We start from the raw sequence: 20,094 nt of genomic DNA, 5'->3' as shown, positions 1-20,094 counted from the left end.
CACGTCTGACCTGATTCGGGTGGGTCGTGATTTGGGGCTTGGACCTTTAGGCTGGCTTCATTCTCTGGCTCCTTGCAGCAGCCTCTGGCAGTCCCAGGCCCATCTTGCCACATCTTGTCCACTGGAAGAGCATCTGCTTCCCTCGTGGTCAGCCTGGAGCTCCTGCATGGCCTGTCTCGGGCTCTGTGCCGGGCCTCCTGAGCGTGCTGACCGGCCCAGCCTGGGCCTGCGTGCCTTCCCAGAGCTGGGGTGGACAGAGTCATCTTCACCCAGAGCAGAAATATGAGAGCGGGGCTGGGTGGTGCCCCCGGGAGGAGATTGGGTGCAGTTACCATGAGGCGGGTAGAGGGTGCCGTGGGGCTGGAAGAGCGGATGTCCGCTACACGGGCCGCTCAGTCCTGCCCCGAGATGTGGTGGGTGTCCAGGTAGAAGCTGTCCCGGAGCCCCTCTGGCTGAAAACAGCCCCCGGCGGTCTGACTTGGACGGCTGCGCAGGCCCTTGGTAGGTGGCGCTGCACTGGCGGGCTGCATGTTTTTCCTGGTGTGACTGCCGTCCTTGCTTTCCTGCTTGCCCACGTCTTCAGGAAGGAAAAACTCTCGCACGATGCTGCTCCCACTCCTGCAGAGGTTTCCAGAACAGGTCCGAGTGTCTCTCTTCCACACGCCTAACCTCCGTGGGCTCCTCCGGCTCCTCATCCCTGAGCGCTTCAACGAGACCATCGGCCTGCAGCACATCAAGGTGTACCTCTTCGACAACAGCGTCGTCCTGAGCGGGTGAGTTGGCTTCCTTCTGTCGGGGTCTCCAGGGCAGAGACCAGCAGCACGCAGAGAAGGGAAGGTCCGTCCCTGCGAGCCTTCGAGGGCCTGCTGCTACGTGTTTAGTCTGGTTGCCTGGCCCTCCCGGCGTCTTCCCGGTGTCCTGTCTGCCATGGAGGCTGGAAGCCACGAAGGGCGACTGAAAGCTGGCCGTGGTTTACTGAGCCCTTACTCTGTGTTTGCTCCTGGGTGAGCCCCTCGTGTACTGTCTCAGCTAATGCTCACTGTCACCCCACGTGGTCTTTCCCTCACTTTGTACACAGGAAGCCTGAGAGGACAAATAACTTTGTCAGGCAGGGCTGGGTGGGAATCCAGGCCCTTTGGGGGACACTGGGGCCAAGCCCGAGTGGTCCTTGGCTCTGTAAGTGTCTGCATCTCCTCTCGGTGGTCAGCTCGGTGAGGGGACAGCCTTGCGGTCACTCCTCTGTGTCACCTTAGTGTCACTCTCGCCCACCTCTCGTGAGCGGCCAGGCTTAGTAGCTGTTTGTTTTATTTTATTGTATTTTATCTGTTTATTTATTTATTTTTGGCTGTGTAGGGTCTTCATTGCTGTGCGCGGGCTTTCTCTAGTTGCGGCGAGCAGGGGCTACTCTTTGTCGCGGTGCGCGGGCTTCTCATTACAGTGGCTTCTCTCATTGCGGAGCACGGGCTCTAGGTGCACGGGCTTCAGTAGTTGTGGCATGCGGGCTCAGTAGTTGTGGCTCGTGGGCTCTAGAGCGCAGGCTCAGTAGTTGTGGTGCGCCGGCTTAGCTGCTCTGCGGCATATGGGATCCTCCCGGGCCAGGGCTGGAACCTGTGTCCCCTGCATTGGTGGCCGGATTCCTAACCACTGCGCCCCCAGGGTAGCCCGTCAGTAGCTGTTTGTTAATTGGCTGCTGGTGCACCTGATCCAAGTTGGTTGCTCCCCTGCTCCTGCTGGTGACCCTGAGACCGGGGTCACCAGCACTTGCTGTCGCACCCTATCGCCTGAGTCCTCACCTGCTGCTTTCCTCCCTGTAGCGCAAACCTGAGTGACTCCTACTTCACCAACCGGCAGGACCGCTACGTGTTCTTGCAGGACTGTCCTGAGATTGCGGACTTCTTCACGGAGCTGGTGGACGCGGTGGGGGACGTGTCCCTGCAGTTGCAGGGGGACGACACAGTGCAGGTGGTGGAGGGGATGGTGCATCCTTACAAAGGTAGGGTCCCGGGCTCCTCGCCCTCCTGAGCCTGGGGGTGGTGAGGGTGAGGAGGGCGCGCCTCTGGGGGCCTTGCCACGGGTTTAGGAGACTTGGGTGGCAGAGCCTTGTTCTGCTTTTGTCTTTGGAGCCAGACAGACGTGACTCACTGGCTATCGGTCATGCTCTGCGGGTGAGGGAGCCGCCGGGGAAGGTGCGATTGTGGGCCTCGGGTCTGGGTGCCCGCGGGAGTGAGCCGGGAGCCTGCCCTGCACTTACAGGAAGCGGCCTGGTGGATGGCCACCCCCCTCAGGGCCACCTCCCGTGACTCTGGAGCACAGAGGGTCTGTGGCTCTCGGCTCCATTGAGGTCTGCGGCCTCCTGCCTGGAACGTGAAATGGGAGAGTCCTCGGTCCTGCTCACTGGAAACAGGCAAACCCTGGCATCTAGCATTCCCGGGCTATTTGCATTCCTGTGATTCTTGTGGCCGTGGCTTCCTGGTGGCCTTTAAGGAGGCCTGCTGCTGAATTTGCAACCGTGTCAGCAATGTGGGGAACGGGTTAAACCTAGCCCATGTGAGGAGAAGAGCCAGAAAGGAAGCATCTGAGTGGGGATGTCTGGTGGGAACCCTGTCCCGGGGGCCTGGGGATCTGTGCACTGTGGAGCCAGCCCGTGATCTGAGTGCCTGCCTTGCCTGCTGCCACTACGCCTGTGTGCTGTAGAGTAGTATGATAATTACTGTTATGATTTAAATTTCCACAATACAAATTCATGGAAGTCTGTGTTCTCTTGCATTATATGAGCACCTACACAGTGTTCTCAATTTTGCCCTCTGGCTCACAGAGCCTGACATATTTACTGTCTGGCCCGTACAGGAAACACTGGCTGACCCCTGATCTAACTTAACAGGCCTGGCGTGAATATGCAGAAAAAAGGGCCCCCATTCGGGGCAGAATTGAGAGCACGCTCAGAGGGCGTGGGGGGCTGGGCACAGCCGTGTTCGGGACCAGGGCAGCTCAAGAGAAGCAGTGAGTGAGCGGCCCCCGTGGTGGCCGCCGTCAGTAAGGAGGGATCCCCACAAGCAACATTCCTTCTCTGGGCTGTTGCCCAGCCCTGGAAGGCACTCGGGCGTGTGCGCCTGTTCCCAGCCCAGAGCGTGAGAGCGGTGACCAGGACAGTCGTGCTGCCCGTCTCTCTCTTGTTGATCAGCCCTGCCCAAGGCTTGCTATTCTGTCAGTTTTTTCAGAGAATCAACTTTTGACAATGTTGAAGTTACCTATTTTTATATTGTTGTTTTCTTTCTGTTAATTTCTGCTTTATATAATGTGCTTCCTTGTACTGTATTTTTTGGCTTTTCCTGTTGTTTTTCCTCCTAACTTCTTGAGTTGGACGCTTTAGCTCATTAACTCTCTTATCATCTAGTGATAGAGTTTAGACTCACTTCTTTTCCCTTCATTGTGTCCATGCAGCCACTCGTCACTGGTGTCCGTGTGAAAACAAGGCCCAGAGCCTGCCTGTTCACCTCTGACCCTTTGTGGCTCGCTCTCCTGCTCTCTGGTCATACTTAAACGTGTCTCTGTCAGACACATGTTCTTTCTGACGTGTAACATGCACACTAGTCACGTGTGTGCAGCTTATGTACGTGTTCATAGTGGGTTGGCTCCCAGAAGCCCCCTCGGGTCCCTAGCCAGGCGTGACCCCTGTGTGCCCACTATCCTGACCACTGCCGCCCTCAACTAGTCTTGCCTGTTTTTGAACTTTTCGTAAGTGGATTGGTAGAGGCCTTTTCATTTCCCCCTGAGTGCAGGCTTCTTGTGGCAAGATCCTTTTCCGGGCATTTCTGTCCACAGAGGAGCCTCACATGGGCCCAGTGTCTTGTGCTCAATCGAGACGTGTTTGGTGAAGGATCAGTTGCGGCATCTGTGCTTGCCTGTCACATGCCATGTGGTGTGTCTCCTGTGCTGAATGGGAGTCCAGAGCCTCCCTTCTCTGCTCCTGACTCCCCTTTGCCATGTCTCCCTCTAGGTGACCGGGCTGCGTATTGCAAGGCAGCCAATAAGAGGGTTATGGATGTGATCAACTCAGCCAGGACCCGCCAGCAGATGCTGCATGCCCAGACCTTCCACAGCAACTCCCTCTTAACCCAGGAAGATGCAGCCGCCGCTGGAGACCAGAGGCCAGCCCCAGACACCTGGATTTACCCATTGATCCAGATGAAGCCCTTTGAGATTCAGATCGATGAGATTGTCACTGAGACCCTGCTGACGGAGGCCGAGCGAGGCGCTAAGGTCTACCTTACCACTGGCTACTTCAACCTGACCCAGGCCTACATGGACCTGGTCTTGGGCACGCGAGCCGAGTACCAGATCCTGCTGGCCTCGCCGGAGGTGAACGGCTTCTTCGGGGCCAAGGGGGTGGCAGGTGCCATCCCGGCCGCCTACGTGCATATTGAGCGGCAGTTCTACAGTGAGGTGTGCAGCCTGGGGCAGCAGGAGCGGGTCCAGCTGCAGGAGTACTGGCGGAGGGGCTGGACGTTTCATGCCAAAGGTACGTGGCAGCCGGCTGGTCAGAGGACGGCCCCCATGCCGGACAGCCGGGGGGTGGACCAGTTGGCCCACTTGTTAGCGCCCGTGGTGCCGGTGCCTGCCTGGTAGAGCCCTGCCCCTTCCCCCGTCTGTCTCCATGACAGCCCTGCGGGCACATCACAGTCATCGCATTTATGTGCATTTCAGTTATGCAAGATCTCTCCCAAAACTTATAAACTCAGATCATTTGGGGGGCTGTTTTAAAAAATATACACATAACCTCTCCCCTCAAATAGATGAAAAGGCACGTGCTTTAGTCTTTCTGTGATCATCCGAGTTCTCCCGCATTGGCCCTGCCCTTCTTGGGGACAGAGAGGGTTCCTTAGGGATCATTTGTTTGGCGTCAAACAGCCCACTTTTTCAGTCCCTTCCTCAGCAGTCCTGTTTTTTCCCCTATGTGCCAAACCTTCGTGTTTTTTTTTTTTTTTATAGCTGAGAAAACTGAGGCTATCTACTTAGAATGTTTACATGTACCGGACTGCCTCAGGGTGGGTCAGAGTGTGAATTGCATATTGTAATGGTCTCTCTTGCACAGTTACGTGCATCTGTGGGGCAGCCCACATGTGGCACAATCCCAGGGGATAGCCACGATGTGAACAAACGGGTTTAGAACCCTGTGCCTTCTCCATGCCGAGGGCATCTGCATCTCGAGCGTGACTGCTCCTTTCTGTCCTCCGGGAGACCCCACGGCCAGCTCGGTTAGTCCTGTGTGTAAAGGAATAGTGGACAGCATGGGGACCCCAAGCCCCGACTGAAGTGCCTGGCTTTCCTGAATTCTTGCTGGTGTTTCAGAGACCCATTTTGCTCCTGCGCTAGTCCTGGGGGCTTCCGGAGAGCCTGAGCGAGGCGGGAGGGGGATGGTGTTGTCACAGCCACTCATCTATGTTGTTTAGACTTGAGGTCACTTTGAACCCTCAGGTTGGACTCTTGTTTCCTTAAACCATTGGTTTCCATCTGGAGGTATACTAGGAAATCCCCCCAGGCCACCCTAGGCCTCCTGGGTCCAGCCCTCTGGGATTGGGTGGTTTCCACTTGCTACTGTGAGGCCGGCGTGCCTGCTCAGGCAGGTGGCACTGTCTGGTGTGGGAAGTGAGCTCTGCCATTGTACCGATCCTGGATGTGTCATGGGCTAAGCCCGGCCGGTGATTAGGTATCTCCGGGCAGGCAGGCCAGCCCACGGGGGTGTGGAAGGTATTTTAGGATTGGCTCTGTTACTTCTGAGAATAACAGTGGTGCCTGGGGTGGGGTAGTGGAGACAGAGAGCTGGATAGTGGGAGGAGCTTTGAGCTCTGAGGGGACCTGTGTGCCTGGCGAGCCGTGCAGAGGCACATTGAGAGCGCTCGCTCCTCGTCTGCCCTGTGGCTGGCTCGGTGCGGGGGGTCCCTTGTCACTTTGGGGCCCCCAGCGTAGCCTGGCCCATCAGTTCTGAGCGTGCTATAGGTTATTTCCGTGAAGCTGCGCTGATAAACGTGCAGTGACTCCCCAGTTACCGTTGAAACAGAAACACCCAACCGGCTTTTCCAGTGTGTCTCGCCTTTTCCCGGACTGGCGTGCTCCAGCCGCTCCCTCCTGCCGCACGCCCTGTTGCGGGTGGAGCCCTGCCACCTGGCAGCTGGCTTAGTGGGGAAGGCCAGGAATCCCAGGGTGTGTGCAGTAGAGGGGGAGAGGGAGAGCACGACGGGGCACGTGGAGAGGGGCTTCCGCGCAGAAGACACCTCACCCTAACAGCAGGAGCCAAAGGTCAGATCACTCAGCGCTGAAATGAGAGGCCAGGCCCTTCCCTGCCTAGTGGCTGTGCTCGATAGTGGGGGCTCTTACGTCAGCCCCCCTTTCTGAGTCATCTCTTGATGGTCATTTCCCCCAAAGCAACCTAGGACAAGGAGCTGGCAGCGCAGGTGGCGCTGGATTTGGACTGTGGAGTGGTGGACCATCTACTGATTGCCTGCCCTGTGCAGAGGCCATGCTGGGTGCAAGCGGTGTGTCTGCCTTTGGGCCCCGGAAAATTCTTCCCCATGGCTGAGTGGCCTATACTACAGTTCCCTTCCCCGGGCTCCTGCTTCCAGAAGCCCTTGGGCGATGAGGGGGAACGGGGACACCGTGTTCCCGCTTCCAGACCCTTGCCCTCCGAGAGCACTGTCAGCGCTGCATGCCTCTGGGAGTCAGGCACCCCGAGGCTCTGGGCCCTGACTGTGTTGAACCTGCTGGTGGCCACGTGCGAGGCGATGCAGGAAAGCTCCGCTCGGTCCAGGCCTGTGGATGCTGGCAGGCGAGGTGGGGAGAAACAGCCTTCTCGTGGGCAACGGCCACGCCAGTCCACGGGTGCTAGTGGATAGCAGTGCAGTCTGGTGACGGGAGGCCCCGAGGGCTGGGGTGTACTCTGTTGTTTTCTGCTCACCGAATGTCGCCAGGAACGTGGAGCAGGGGTGCGTGCTCGGCTGGAGCAGCGCTGGCTCTGCCCAGTGGCCTGAGCGGAGGCCGCCTCACTGGCTACTCTGTCGATTTCCTAGCAGACTTGAATATATATCCCATTTTAGTAAGTTGAGCTGCTTCAAAGAACCAGAGGGACCTTCCACTCTTTAAAGGCATGTACTAGAGACCCCTTTGGCAATGTGGTCCCATCTGGTTAGTTTTTATTGGGAGTTTTTATCTGGTTAGTTTTATTACCCTGGGTAAGCATGATGTGGTGGACAGGTTACCAGGATGGGAGTCTCGAAGCCTGGTTCTTGGCCCAAATTTGCCTTTGGCACAAGTGGAGGGACCAGGTTCAACCTCCGTGTCAGCTGGGGCGATGGCTTTGGGTTGTACTCAGAGGGAATGGTGACATGCATGCGTTCGAGTTTCTGTGAAGTGACCGTGCGGTTCATGGGCGAGGAATAGAGTCCCAGGGGTCGTGGCAGGGACGCCATGTGTGGTGTCAGAGGGCTGGGACCCCTGGCGAAGAGAAGCATCCTCCTCACCTATAGTTTTTTTTTTTTTTTTTTTTTTTTTTTTGGTGGTACGCGGGCCTCTCACTGTTGTGGCCTCTCCCGTTGCGGAGCACAGGCTCCGGACGCGCAGGCCCAGCGGCCATGGCTCATGGGCCCAGCCGCTCCGCGGCATGTGGGATCTTCCCGGACTGGGGCACGAACCCATGTCCCCTGCGTCGGCAGGCGGACTCTCAACCACTGCGCCACCAGGGAAGCCCTCCTCACCTATAGTTTTGTTGCTGATCTCCCCATGGCTCAGTGAAGGGCGACACTGAACCCGGAAGTCTTATTACCAGCATCTGCTTGGCCTCAGGAGGGTTTTGGGGGTGTGGGAGGGTAGGGGTCCACCTTCGACATCCGTCAGTTGGCAGCGCTTCTGATTGGTGGTTTGTCAGCTTCCTGTTGCCCGGCCTTCGTTCCTCACCTGGTGGGTGAGGTGGAACAGGGTTCTGGGAGCGGGGGAGCATTCCGACCTAATGGGGAGCACCACCAGCTCAGCTGGAGTTTAAAGACTTAGTTTTTTTAGATCAGTGTTAGGTGCACAGCAAAACTGAGAGGAAGGTACAGAGAGTTCCCGTGTTCTCCCTGCTCCCCAACACATGCACAGCCCCCCCACTACGTTTATTATAATTGATGAACCCACAGAGACGCGTGATTGTCACCCTGAGTCCACGGTTTGCATCAGCGTTCGTCTTGGTGGTGTGCGTTCTGTGGGTTTGGACAAATGTATAGAGCAGTTGCGCTACCCTAAAATCCCTCTGTGCTCTTTTTTTTTTTTTTAAATAAATTTATTTTACTTGTTTATTTTTGGCTGTGTTGTGTCTTTGTTGCTGCGCACGAGCTTTGTCTAGTTGCGGCAAGTGGGGGCTACTCTTCGTTGCTGCGTGCGGGCTTCTCGTTGCAGTGGCTTCTCTCATTGTGGAGCACGGGCTCTAGGCGCGCGGGCTTCAGTAGTTGTGGCCCGTGGGCTCAGTAGTTGTGGCACGCAGGCTCTAGAGCGCAGGCTCAGTAGTTGTGGCGCACGGGCTTAGTTGCTCTGCGGCATGTGGGATCTTCCCGGACCAGGGCTCGAACCTGTGTCCCCTGCATTGACGGGCGGGTTCTTAACCCCTGCACCACCAGGGGACCCCCCCCCCCCCGCTCTGTGTTCTTGTGCTCTGCCTATCTCCCCCCAACACCCCTGGCCTCCGCCCTGGGCAATCGTAGATTTTTTTTATTGTCTCCATAGTTTTGCCGTTTCCAGAATATTATATAGTTGGAATCATACAGCCTGAAGCCTTTTCAAACAGGCCTCTTTCACTTACCATGCATTGAAGTTTCCTCCACGTCTATTCATGGCTTGATAGGTCATTTCTTTTTAGGGCTGAATGTATATCATTTTTTGGATGGACCACGGTTTATCCTCTCGCCTACTGAACAACATCTCAGTTGCTTCCAGGGGTTCCCCTTTTAAACTTGGTCCTGGTTGAGAGTAGGGTACAGGGTACCAGGAGTAGGATGGCATTGTCAGCGGTTGTGCGTGCTCTGTCTACCTTGTGCCAATGAACTAACCTCTTTAGGTCTTGGAGAGGCAGCAACTTCAGGGGAGTCTGAGTGAGTATGAAGTGTGTCAAACCTAGTTCTCGCATCTTCTTAGCTTTCTGCTCCATGGAGAGGAGGGGACTGAGAGGTGGTGTATGCACCATCATGGGATTTCTTGCTGTGAGAGCAAGGGACACATCCATGCTGGGGGACGTGGGCTGTGCCTGCTGTTAAGATGTTGACTTTGATTTCGTGTGGATGCAATATTCCAGCATTAACAGCACGCTGTGTGTGGCGAGGGCGGGGCAGGGCCACTGGATTAAGAGATTTCTGGCTTCTGCTGACAGAGGAATCTGTTAATGATTGTGAGAATTGTCACTATTTTTACTGCCTTCCCGATAGGCCACTTGGCATGGCCCCCAAAGGTGAACTTGTAGTGAGAACCAGGGCAGCTCCACCCTGTTTGTGGGGCACACGTGAGGCAGTTCTCACCTGGGGATGGGGTTGTGCCTGGGGCGGTGCCGCTCACCTTGGACCGAGCAGGCACCAGCCTCCGGGCCTCTTGGAGTGTTTTGGTTCTGTTCTGGCTTCAGGATAGGTGATGCTTATTCATTCATCTGAGGTTAGGACTGTGATGTCTTCTGTCCCCTCTTGTTTTTACAGGGATCTGAGAACCCTCTGAAATTTATTGCAGAATATTGTGTGGGGAGGAGAGGGAGGGGTGCATAATTTTGAATTTTTCCTGGAGAGATCCTCAAAGAAGGTCTCTAACCTGAAATGTTCATGTGCTCCTGCTGTAGAACCTCAAGGCCTTTTTATATACTTAAACATTTGTTGGAAGAGGTGGTTTTTTATGTTTTTTTTTTTTTTTGCGGTACGCGGGCCTCTCACTGCTGTGGCCTCTCCCGTTGCAGAGCACAGGCTCCGGACGCGCAGGCTCAGCAGCCATGGCTCACGGGCCCAGCCGCTCCGCGGCATGTGGGATCTTCCCAGACCAGGGCACGAACCCATGTCCCCTGCATCGGCAGGCGGACTCCCAACCACTGCACCACCAGGGAAGCCCTGGAAGAGGTGTTTTTATCCGCATTTTACTTATTTTGTTCAAACAAGTATTTATTGAGGGCCTGCTGTGTGCCAGGCAGCATTCAGGGCATTGGGGATACATCACTGGGGACTAGACCAACTCCCTGCCCTCGTGAGGTGTGGGTTACTGGGAAGCAGATAAGAAGTGGATGAATCTATCCAAATACAATGTCAGGTCGTGGAAAGGGCTTTGAAGAAGATCAGAGCAGGAGGGGGCTCCAGGTTGATGGCGGTCTGTTAGATGGGGGTCAGGGAGGGCCTCTCTGAGGAGGTGACACTGAGCAGAGACCCCCCCCCCCCCGGGCAGGAGAGGTCCGGGCAGAGGGAACAGAAGCGTGGAGCCCCGAGATTACACTAGGCTTGAAGGACACCCCCTGGGCCAGGGTGGTCAGAGCGGAGGATGGGCACTGAAGTTGGAAGTGGCTTGGAGGCCAGGGTGAGCCAGGGCTGCGGGCAGCCTGGGGCTCTCTGGTTTACCCTTCAGCATGATGCTGGGACTGTGAAGGACCGTCGGCGCGAGCAGAGCGGAAGCAGGTGTCTCTCTCCCTACAGAGGAGGCCAGGGCGTGGGGCAGGATGTCTCATTGCAGAGCTGGGAGGCAGTGGAAGTTGTTGGCCGCCAAGTCCAGTCATCTCTGTACCCATGGCACGCTCCCTCTGTGGTGAGACCTGCTGTCCCCGGTGCTGAAGTTCAGTGTTTCCCCCCCCCACCCCCAAAGGCACTTTCTCCCCTCCTGTGCCGTCCTTGCTGCCGCAGAGTCTCTCCCTGATCCACTGGTTCCGGGAATGCTGGAGGTGTTGGGCCCAAAGGTCGGGCCCTGGGATGAGGACTTGGGGCTTGATAACAGGTTTATGGCTGGGCTGGGAAGTGCTGTGTTTCCCGACAGTGAGTCCCTGCCCGGCAGTCTCACCCTTTGTGTGTATTCACCCTGACATCCTGAGTGGCATTGTGTGTCTGGCGGGAGGGGAGCTCCAAAGGGCCTCTTGGGAGGCCGAGTGAGAATTTCCCAGTTGTCTTCAGGGCACAGACCAATAGCTAAAAACTCCTGACTTGGTGGTCTTCAATCTAGAAGGACTGTTGTCCGTAGTGGGCCCCTGTCCCGGGCTCTCTGAGGCTGTGGGCATCCTGTGGAGCTGCTGGTGGCACCGTGTGGCATCCCCCTCTGGCTTCCCGCGCTGCGCTAACCCCCGCCCCATCACGGCACGCCAAAGGGTGGCCGTCTCGCCATTTATGGTCTTTATTTTCTTTTCGATGGAGAAAGACCGTGCAAATGAGTCTACAGGGAAAGTTGGTTGAGTGATTGCAGGCCTCACCAAAGTGGTCAGTAGGTAAAAAAGCGCTGCCTCTTTAATCCAAGCCCTCGCCTGAAGTCCACCCTGGGCCAGAGAGGAAAGAAGCTGAGGGAGGCCGAGGTGGCAGGGAAGAGAGAAAAGAGAAGAAATAGGTGTATGTCATACACAACCAACAGGGTTGATGCTGCCTCACGGAGCAGAGACTGGTTCTTGGGGAGGGTGCTGGAAAAGTCTTCAGCAGGGCTAAAAAGCTCCTTCAGGGATCAGGAATGAAAACAGGTTGAGAAGCAGTGGTCCATACTGGGGAGCTGCGGGCCGGGCTGAGATGGGCTGCCTGCCTCTGATGGCTGACCCATAGGCTGCCTTGAGAGGGAGCGGTCTGCGGTTAGGCAGATTTTTTTTTTTTTTTACTGTACGCGGGCCTCTCACTGCTGTGGCCTCTCCCAGCACAGGCTCCAGACGCGCAGGCTTAGTGGCCATGGCTCACGGGCCCAGCCGCTCTGTGGTATGTGGGATCTTCCCGGACCGGGGCACGAACCCGCGTCCCCTGCATCGGCAGGCGGACTCTCAACCACTGCACCACCAGGGAAGCCCTTAGGCAGATTTTACAAATAAGTACGTGTAAGACCAGGCCCTTCCCACCTTTTCTGCCAGATGCTGTGGTCTGGGAGCCTTGGAGGGACACAGGGTCATGGTGGCAAGTGATTTACACCAGCCTAATCCCACATCACCCATGTGGGTGTTGGGCCTCCTTAGTCCTGGCTCTCACCTGTCCCCTCTCTAAGTAGGCTTGGGCAAGCCAGCTGGACAGGTAGCACCAAGCAGACCCAATGTCTTTACGGGGCCAATCTTGGCATCAGAAGAGTTGGAACAGGGAATTCCCCGGTAGTCCAGTGGTTAGGACTCTGAGCTTCCACTGCAGGGGGCACGGGTTTGATCCCTGGTTGGGGAGCTAAGATCCTGCAAGCCATGTGGTGCAGCCAAAAAAAAAAATATATGAAATAATAAAATACATTGAATAAAAGAAGAGTTGGAACAGTGACAACAGGTGGAGATCTCACCCAGCCCTGGGCTTATGGAGGGCTGGGGCGGGGCGGCTGAGCCTAGTGCAGATGGAGGGCCTTTACTGCAGAGGAGGACACTCGGACCTCCCTGGGCATCTGGAGCAGAGTGCCAGGGCCAGCCTGCCCACCCGTGTGGTCTGGCCGCGTGCTAAGATGAGCCACACGGTTGCTTACATGCAGCGGCCCAGCGGAGCGGGCTACAGTCGATCGAGCGATACACACGGACAAGCCAGTGGCTTTGATGTGGCCCCTGCGTGTGTGTGTTGGGGGGGTGGCAGGCATATTACAGGAACAGGCAGCAGAGAGTCGTCATCTCTTACCCAAGACGTTCTTGGAAATGCTCCTGTTCTGAGTGAGAATTAGGAAATGGCCTTCTATTTTAGGAGCGTGGTGTGTGTTACATGTTGTTGATTTGCTTGTGTTGCTCCTGCGTGCCTGTGTGCCCTTTGAAAGTCTCACGTTGGCAGGGGAGAGACCCGTGGTGGTGGAAGGGTGCGAGGAGGCCAGCCCTGTGCAGGGTGGCCTGCAGAGGAGCCTGGGACTGACGTTCCCACACTGGGTGTCCTGGCCTGGGCGCTCTTGGTGCAGCGTGGAGGGAAAGATACAAGAGGCCAGATGCAAGCCTGGGCTCGCCGTAGGAGGAAGGAAGTCTGGGCAGCAGATGTCCTTGAGAGGTTAGGTTTGGGGAATAGTCTTTTTAGGAGAAGTAGTCCTGATGGGGCCTGGAACTCAGAGGGGATGGAATGGGGTGCAAAGCAGAGGACCTGCCTGCCGTGTTTCAGGTGACATGTAGGATTCTGAGAGAATCCACCACCTTCATTACAGAGATGTCGCTGTGGTGTTGTCAGAGATGGCGAGTTCCCAGGGCTGGGAGAGGGTGGCGGGCAAGGCAGGAGCCGCTACCACATGGCTGCTCACACCGAGCCCTGCTTTTTCCTCTGTCTGTGGTATTAACTGGCTTATTTTCTAGCAAAAAAGGGGGAAGCAGTGTTGTCTGGGTTGGGACTGAAACGGACCGGGCCTTCCAGGTTCTCTCGTGCGCTGGCCTCTCGTGACCTCTCGTCTGTCTGGCCTAAAGCCCCGAGCCCCCAGCAGGCTCATTTCTGGTGCCCCGATGGGCTTCACAGTCAGCAGTCTGAGCGAGGGAGAGTTGAGTGGCCCTGGGGAGGCAGGGCCCAGCTCGTCTTCAGGTAGATGCAGCAGGTGGATGCAGCGGTGGAGTAACCTGAGCTCTGTTTTCAGGCTGGGGCTCTATCGGCTGTCCCCCGCCCCAAAACCCTCTTAAAGGGCCCGTGCTGGGCTGCTCCTCCCCTTGCAGGGACCCTTAATAGCTCGGTCAGACCCAGGCTCCACCTTAAGAGATTTGGGACAAAATCCCATAGGAGCCCAGACATCGAGAGCTCTGACTTGGGCCCACGGAGCGCTCCTCTGGGAGGAGTTGGGGGCTGGACCAGTCCCCTCGCTTCTCTGCCCTCTGCTCTTGCAAGGGTTTTGGTGGGGCCGTCCTCACGCCAGTTCTAGGAGGAAGGACAGATGCCCTCCACCCCACAGGCTGCTTACGGCCTGCTTTGCCAAGTAACCCGCTCTTAAACCCAGTCCTTCGTCATGCCCGTAACCGCCCCACGTCTGCTGGCTTGGGTGAAAGCATCTCTGTTCCTGAGCCCACGGGTCAGCTGGCTTCTTTCCTGAGAAGCAGGTGTGACCTGAGCTCTGGGGGCCGCTTTCCCTCCGGGCCTGCGGAAGGACAGGGGAGGCTGGATGGTGGCCAGGACGCGGCTGAGGCAGTTCGGAGAGTGGGGATTAGAGGTCTTGCGCTCTCTGGGATGGGCTCTGGTAGCATCGCGGGGTGGGTGGGGGTGAGAACAGAGCCTGAGCACTGGCATCACCATGGTCCTTTTAAGAACCCACTTCTCGCCTTGTCGGGAAAAGAGGCCACAGCGTGCCATGTGGCAGAAAGGGGAGCTGTCCCAGTGAGTGTCCCTAGTGCCAGGCTGCCCTGCAGACGCTGCGGTCCCTGCGTCTCCTGGCAGCACCCTGGGCTGGGCAGACGTGGCCCCTGCTTAGCCCGTCCCCTCGGTGTCTTGTTCACGCAAACCCCGTGGGGGGCTGCTCTCCTCTTAGGTTGGAGCGCGACTGGAGAGGCTGTGGCAGCTGCTGTGCTCACTTCCTGTCTGCACGTTTCCTTTTCCCTGCAGGCCTCTGGCTGTACCTGGCAGGGAGCAGCCTGCCCTGCCTCACGTTGATTGGCTCTCCTAATTTTGGGTACAGGTCAGTTCACCGGGACCTGGAGGCCCAGATCGCCATCGTGACGGAGAGCCGGGCCCTGCAGCAGCAGCTTCACCAGGTCGGTTGGGGTGGGTGGGACCTCCCCGGGGGTGGGGGGGGCATAGCTGGGAGCCAGGTCCCCGAGGGCTGCCTCTGCCGTCGTCTCCTGCCGGGGGCTGAGCAGAGTAGGAAAGAACCGGCGTCCTCTCGCGTGTCCTGGTGGCCGGTCCTGAGGGACACCTGCCGCGGGGCTGTCCTGCGAAGCCTGGGCCCTTCTGCCTCCAGCCCGGGGCCCGCTTTTGCCCTGCAGGGGCTCCCCCACAACTCCTTACATCCTGGAGGACATTTTCTTTCCCTGCATGGGAAGAGAACACTGTTCTCACTGGCATGTGAATATAGCGCTGGTTCCCAGCCTCTTCTGAGACTGCGGATCAACTATGAGAGGGGGTTAGGAGCCAGGGTTACACGGGACCTGGGTCCATTAGGGAAGAGCTTCAGGCGGCCTCGGTCATTTCTGATGAAGACCCTCCCCAGGAGGTGCTTCAGAGTTGGGGGAGGGAGAGGCAGGAGGCAGGGTTGCCACCCAGGCAGAAGGGGCACGCAGGGAGCCAGAGTCTCTGCACGTGGAGACAGAGAACCCGGAAAAAAGAGCCAAACCATAGAATGAACTTAGACGCCCGTGCAGACAGAGCTGGTTCGTGGGGAGCTAAGCCGCTGCGAGCGCTCTGACAGTCCCGGTCACAGATTTCTGTCTGTGCCCTTGAGTCAGCATGCACGATCCTACTGCGCTGAGAACTTGAATTCTATTTATTTTAGTTCAGGTTGTTTCACTTGGTAATGATCTGGTTGGGGATTGACCTACAGAGGAGATGGTGGAGGGACTGCTCAGAGGTGTGCCTGGCCAGGCGCAGGGGCCCCTTGTAGCATGTTTGTGGGGGCCGGTGGTGGGCGGGACGCAGTGGAAGGTCGTGGCTGCCTCGCCTCCTGCCCGTGTCAGGGGATGGCGGTTGGGCAAGGCAGGCCCCTGTTTCCAAGGTGTCTTGGAATTTCTGTGTTGTTTTTGTCACGTTCCTAGTTGTAATAGGATTTCTTTCCTTACAGTTGTGAGAGGGGAAGGCAGGCATTTTTCTCGAGAGAGCGGACCTAGAGCCTGAGAGAGAACCGAACTTGCTTTGTCTGGCTCAGTGGGCGTGTTATGTGGCCCACCGAGGACCTCCCGCTCCCCTGGGCAGAGACTTCCCGGCACGGCTCACGGGAGAGCAGCCCTTTCTTCTGAGGTGGGGCTGGAGAGTCACGGGGGACGGCACCTTGAACCCCTGCTGCTGGCTGCTGGAGACCCATGGTCAGGTTGGAGAGCCGGGGCAGGGGAGAATGCCCTTTGCTCCCTGGGATAGGAACGTGGCAGTGACTCCCAAAGGGGCAGCGGTCTCGGCCTCCTTTCGTGATGGTCTTTCTGTTTGAAGTCGGGAATAACTGAAAGTTAGTGCTTCTGCGTGAATCTTCGCGTTTGAGCACCTGCAGCAGTGCTGATGAACTTCGGAGAATGCGAGCACAGCACCTGTGTATGTGAAACCTAGATGATCCTTTGGGGTCACAAATTTGTGACCTTGACAACAAAGCCTTTCCAGGGAAGGTGCCAGCTTCCCTCCTGAGTCATGGGAATGTAGATAACACTGCTGTAGGCCAGCCCTCAGAAGCGTGTAGACTGAGTTAAGCTTTTATTCTTGTGTTTGGGAACTACTGTTGCGAAATTGTTGGAGCCTTTGTTGATGGACGAGGAAATGGTAACTGCCTTGTTCCCCGGGATCTGCCTCCTGCAATCTGGGAATCTTGTCAGTGACTGAGTGGGGCCTTGGTGCTGGGAAGGGCTTCACAACCAGGGCTGAGAGGAAGTGGCAGCGGTCGGGCTCTGGGTGGCCAGCGGGAGAATCTGATCTGCTCAGCAGATCACAGATGCTATGGTGAGACTTCCAGCAAATGACCGAGGAGGTTCCAGTAGGGGCCGGCCGGCCTCAGAGCGGGCTGGGTTGAGAGGAACAGTGGGGTCCCCTGGACTTTTGCCTCGGTTGCTGAGAGCTGGGTTTCCTCAGATGGTAGCGAGTGGTCGGTGTGAACGTGGCCTCTGGCGAGGACCAGGTCTCTGTGGGTCTGGGCTGATTTGGGGGAGCAAGTCTCTGCCCAGGGTCCCGGTGCTGGCCGCTCTCCCCCACTTCCTGAGTAAGGGGCCTGAACCCACATCCTGGATCTGAGAAAAGCTGGGCCGCTTGTGGTCAGGAGCTGCGTTCCCAAATGACATATTTGGGATATTTTGTTTTTCTTCCCAAACCTGAATCCCAGCGGCTTTTGATGGTGGGAGGGTGACAGTTCATGCCACTGCAGTCCTTCCGTTCTTCAGAGGCACGTTGATTTCTGTGCCTTTGAAATGCAAAAATGCATTTCTGGATAACTCCACCTATTATATACTGGGACTGCAGCCACCCTCTGGAGAGGCCCACACGATGCCCGATGCTGGGACTGCCCAGCCACACAACCTTCCCCGAGCCCAGAAAGTCCCTGAAACCCCGGCTGCCTGGGTCCCTGCTCTCAGAAGCTGCCTCTGGAGTCCTCCTGGGGACCCAGGGAAGGGCCCTGTTCATGTCACACTGGGCACCAGAGTGGGGAGATATTTTTATCCGAATCCGAAGTCCCTCCCTTCACTTAGTACGTACAATAAAAACTGAAAGCTTCCTGGTTTTGTTCAGAGGACACGGTTTACCACTTGTGACCTAAGAAAGACTCCCTTGAACAGCATTGTAACCTCGACCAGCTGACTTCCTTCTCCATCCCCGTGTGGAGTCTGTGAGGAGACTTAAGTGTTTCTGGTAATTTAATTGAAATCTTGGCTGTGTATTCATTGGAAAACATAAAGCTGGAGCCGGGTCTGTGGAAACTTCTGCAAAGCAGCCCCCCGAGACCGGCTGGCTCCTCCATGAGGCCCATCCAGCCATGGTCAGCGGGCGGCCGGCAAAGTCTGCTCGGACCTGAAGCGCCAGGGACCCCGGCCCTGGGAGCACCCACTCACAGGGAGTGAGCGCAAAGAATGTGCCGGAGGATGTGAGGCCGGGCACGAGACGCCCCAGCCCGCGCCGGGGAGAGCTGGGGCAAATTCTGTAGTGTCCTGGAGGGCGCGGTGTCCTTCATCCCCTGTCCTCACTGGGCCAGAGGAGTTTGCCAGGGACGTGGCTTCCGTTCCTGCCCCCAGAGAAGAGAGCGTCCAGCTCCCAGCGGGATGGTGCGGCGGCATCCACTGTCCCCTTGGGGCTCCTGGTCCCGCAGTGGACAGGGTGTTTGCAAAGCCAGCGTGGGTGGATCCTCACCGTAGTGTGGGTTAAGTCAGTATTTTATAGATTAAAGGGACAGAAGGTTCGGAGAGGGATGTCACCACTCTTGGTGGTGGAAACAGAATCACATCCCCTGACTGCTGCCTTTTGCCCTTTGAAAGCTTCGATACCTTATTAAGGAAGCACAGCACTTGTAGGGTGTAATGTTTTAAAAAGAGGCAGTTTTTCCTCTCAAAGATTCTAAACAAAATTTAAGATGAGGCTTCTATCAGTGTTTTTTAACTTGTTTTTTAAATATGTAAGAATCGTTCATTGTAAGAATCGAGAAAAGTTACAAGACGCTAAACCTTTCATCCAGTGAGAGTCACTGAAATCGTTTTGATTGCTCCTTGTCTGTCTTGTTCTGTGTGCGTATGGAGACGTGTAACTTGTTTTTTTCTTCTTCACGAAAGTAGGATTATATTGTGTATGTTAACTCATGTCCAGTGTCTTTCACTTAATATATTTGTGCACATTCCCGTATTGTTAAGTAAATGTTTTCTAGAGTATGATTATCTTATGGTGAATGCTGATTTGTCATATGGGTTTATTATATTTAATTAGCTGGTTGGTGGACATTTAGGGGGTTTCCAGGTTTTCTCTGTCATAAATGTTGCTGTGATAAATGTCAGTACACAGGGATCTTAGTGCACAGTTGTTTTCTCGGGATAAACTCTTGCAAGTGGAGCTTTATAAGGCTTTTGGTACTTGTTGCCAAATTGCTCTACAGACAGATGATCCGAGCCCCCTTTCCATTCATTCCACCAGCGCGTCCGGGAGTGCCTGTTCCCTCGGCCTTCGTCAGCAGAGGGCGATGATGCAAAACAACTTTTTGCTAGTTTGAGAGAAGAAAAAACTGTGTCTCATTTAAAGACAATCTCATTATTTTAATTGGCACTACCTCATTTAGTGAGGGCGAACTTTTAAATATTTTTTCCACCAGCTGTATTTCTTCAACTCTAAATTGCCTGTCCCACACACGTCTTGCTTGGTCTTAAAAATTGAAGCACACTGGCTTCTTGGCTTTTCTAAGGAATGTGTACCGGGGCGACCTGCGCTGGGGCCCCCACGGAGCCCCTGGGCCGGCGGGCCGCGTCACCGGTGCTGGAGCTGACCCCAACCCCTGTCCGCCCCTCTTCCCCAGGAGCAGGCGCAGCTCTACCTGAGGTCTGGTGCGGTGTCCTCTGCCACCTTTGAGCAGCCGAGCCGGCAGGTGAAGCTGTGGGTGAAGATGGTGACTCCGCTGATTAAGAACTTCTTCTGAGGACAGCAGGTACTGACTACCAGGCCGGCCCAGTGCGGTTTCCCAGGGGGTCACTAGAGGGAAAGGGGGCTCCCCCCAGCGGGGGTCCCCAGGGCCCTTCCGTCCTTTCTTGGTTACATGTCCAGGGGTGTATGTCTGGGCTCGTGGGTGGTTGTGGAGGTTTTGGAAGCCTGGTGCTAAGTGAGGCAGCCCTCTTACCTTCTGCCACGTCCTGGGGCTGTGGTGCGGTCAGCATTGTGGGGCCCACCAATGCTCTCCCTTCCCCGGGGGCCGGAGGCGGCCCTGGGGTGAGGGCCTGGTGGCCACCGGGTACAGAGGTAGATTCTGCGCCCCCTCCTCACCGCTGAGCACGCCGTTCCGAAGGCAGTGGGAGCGGAGGGGCAGCGCTCTTGGTCGGGAGCGTCCTGGCTTGCTGCCCGGGGCCGCTGCAGCTGCCAGCATGAGAGGCCCCGGGGCTGCTGCCTCATCTCCCTGACGTTTCTGTGACGTGCGCTTGCGGAGATGAGATGCTGTCGTGGTGGCAGCTGGTAGCAGGACGTGCCCCGCCCGCCCAGGAGCCTTCCCCTGGCGGCCGGGCCTCTGGCCGTGTCCCACGGGAGGACGAGACGAGGCCTCACCTGAGCTGCCCCTTGGCTGTTCGGACGCCGGGAGGCCAGCCAGGGTGCAGCTGCCGTCGGAGGTGGGGTCTCTCCTGAGTCCCCCGTGTGTTTCAGATCCCTTTAG

At 56.7% G+C, this 20,094-nt stretch overlaps 1 protein-coding gene across 11 annotated transcripts in view; it reads left to right on the top strand.

The window, feature by feature from the left end:
• The window catches only part of PGS1 (phosphatidylglycerophosphate synthase 1), a 108,538-nt gene that overhangs the window by 14,492 nt on the left and 73,952 nt on the right, over positions 1–20,094 (top strand). For 7 of the 11 annotated variants that reach the window (XR_013825071.1, XR_013825074.1, XR_013825075.1 and 4 more), the window contains 5 exons: positions 584–773; positions 1,815–1,993; positions 3,998–4,519; positions 14,679–14,827; positions 19,252–19,380. Coding sequence is in view for 4 of the 11 variants with exons in the window: in XM_079904934.1 (XP_079761060.1) it covers positions 584–773; positions 1,815–1,993; positions 3,998–4,519; positions 14,679–14,827; positions 19,252–19,371 (1,160 nt within the window). In the remaining 7 variants the exon portion in view is untranslated. Of the gene's footprint in view, positions 1–583; positions 774–1,814; positions 1,994–3,997; positions 4,520–14,678; positions 14,828–19,251; positions 19,381–20,094 lie in introns of those variants that run through there. The other 4 variants (XR_013825070.1, XR_013825072.1, XR_013825073.1 and 1 more) reach the window with 2 other exon arrangements.

The sequence above is a fragment of the Stenella coeruleoalba genome, assembly GCF_951394435.1.
Source record: "Stenella coeruleoalba genome assembly, chromosome: 19".
NCBI classification, from domain to species: domain Eukaryota; kingdom Metazoa; phylum Chordata; class Mammalia; order Artiodactyla; family Delphinidae; genus Stenella; species Stenella coeruleoalba.
Note: the sequence above shows the minus strand (reverse complement) of the source record. Positions and strands in the feature narration are given on the sequence as shown.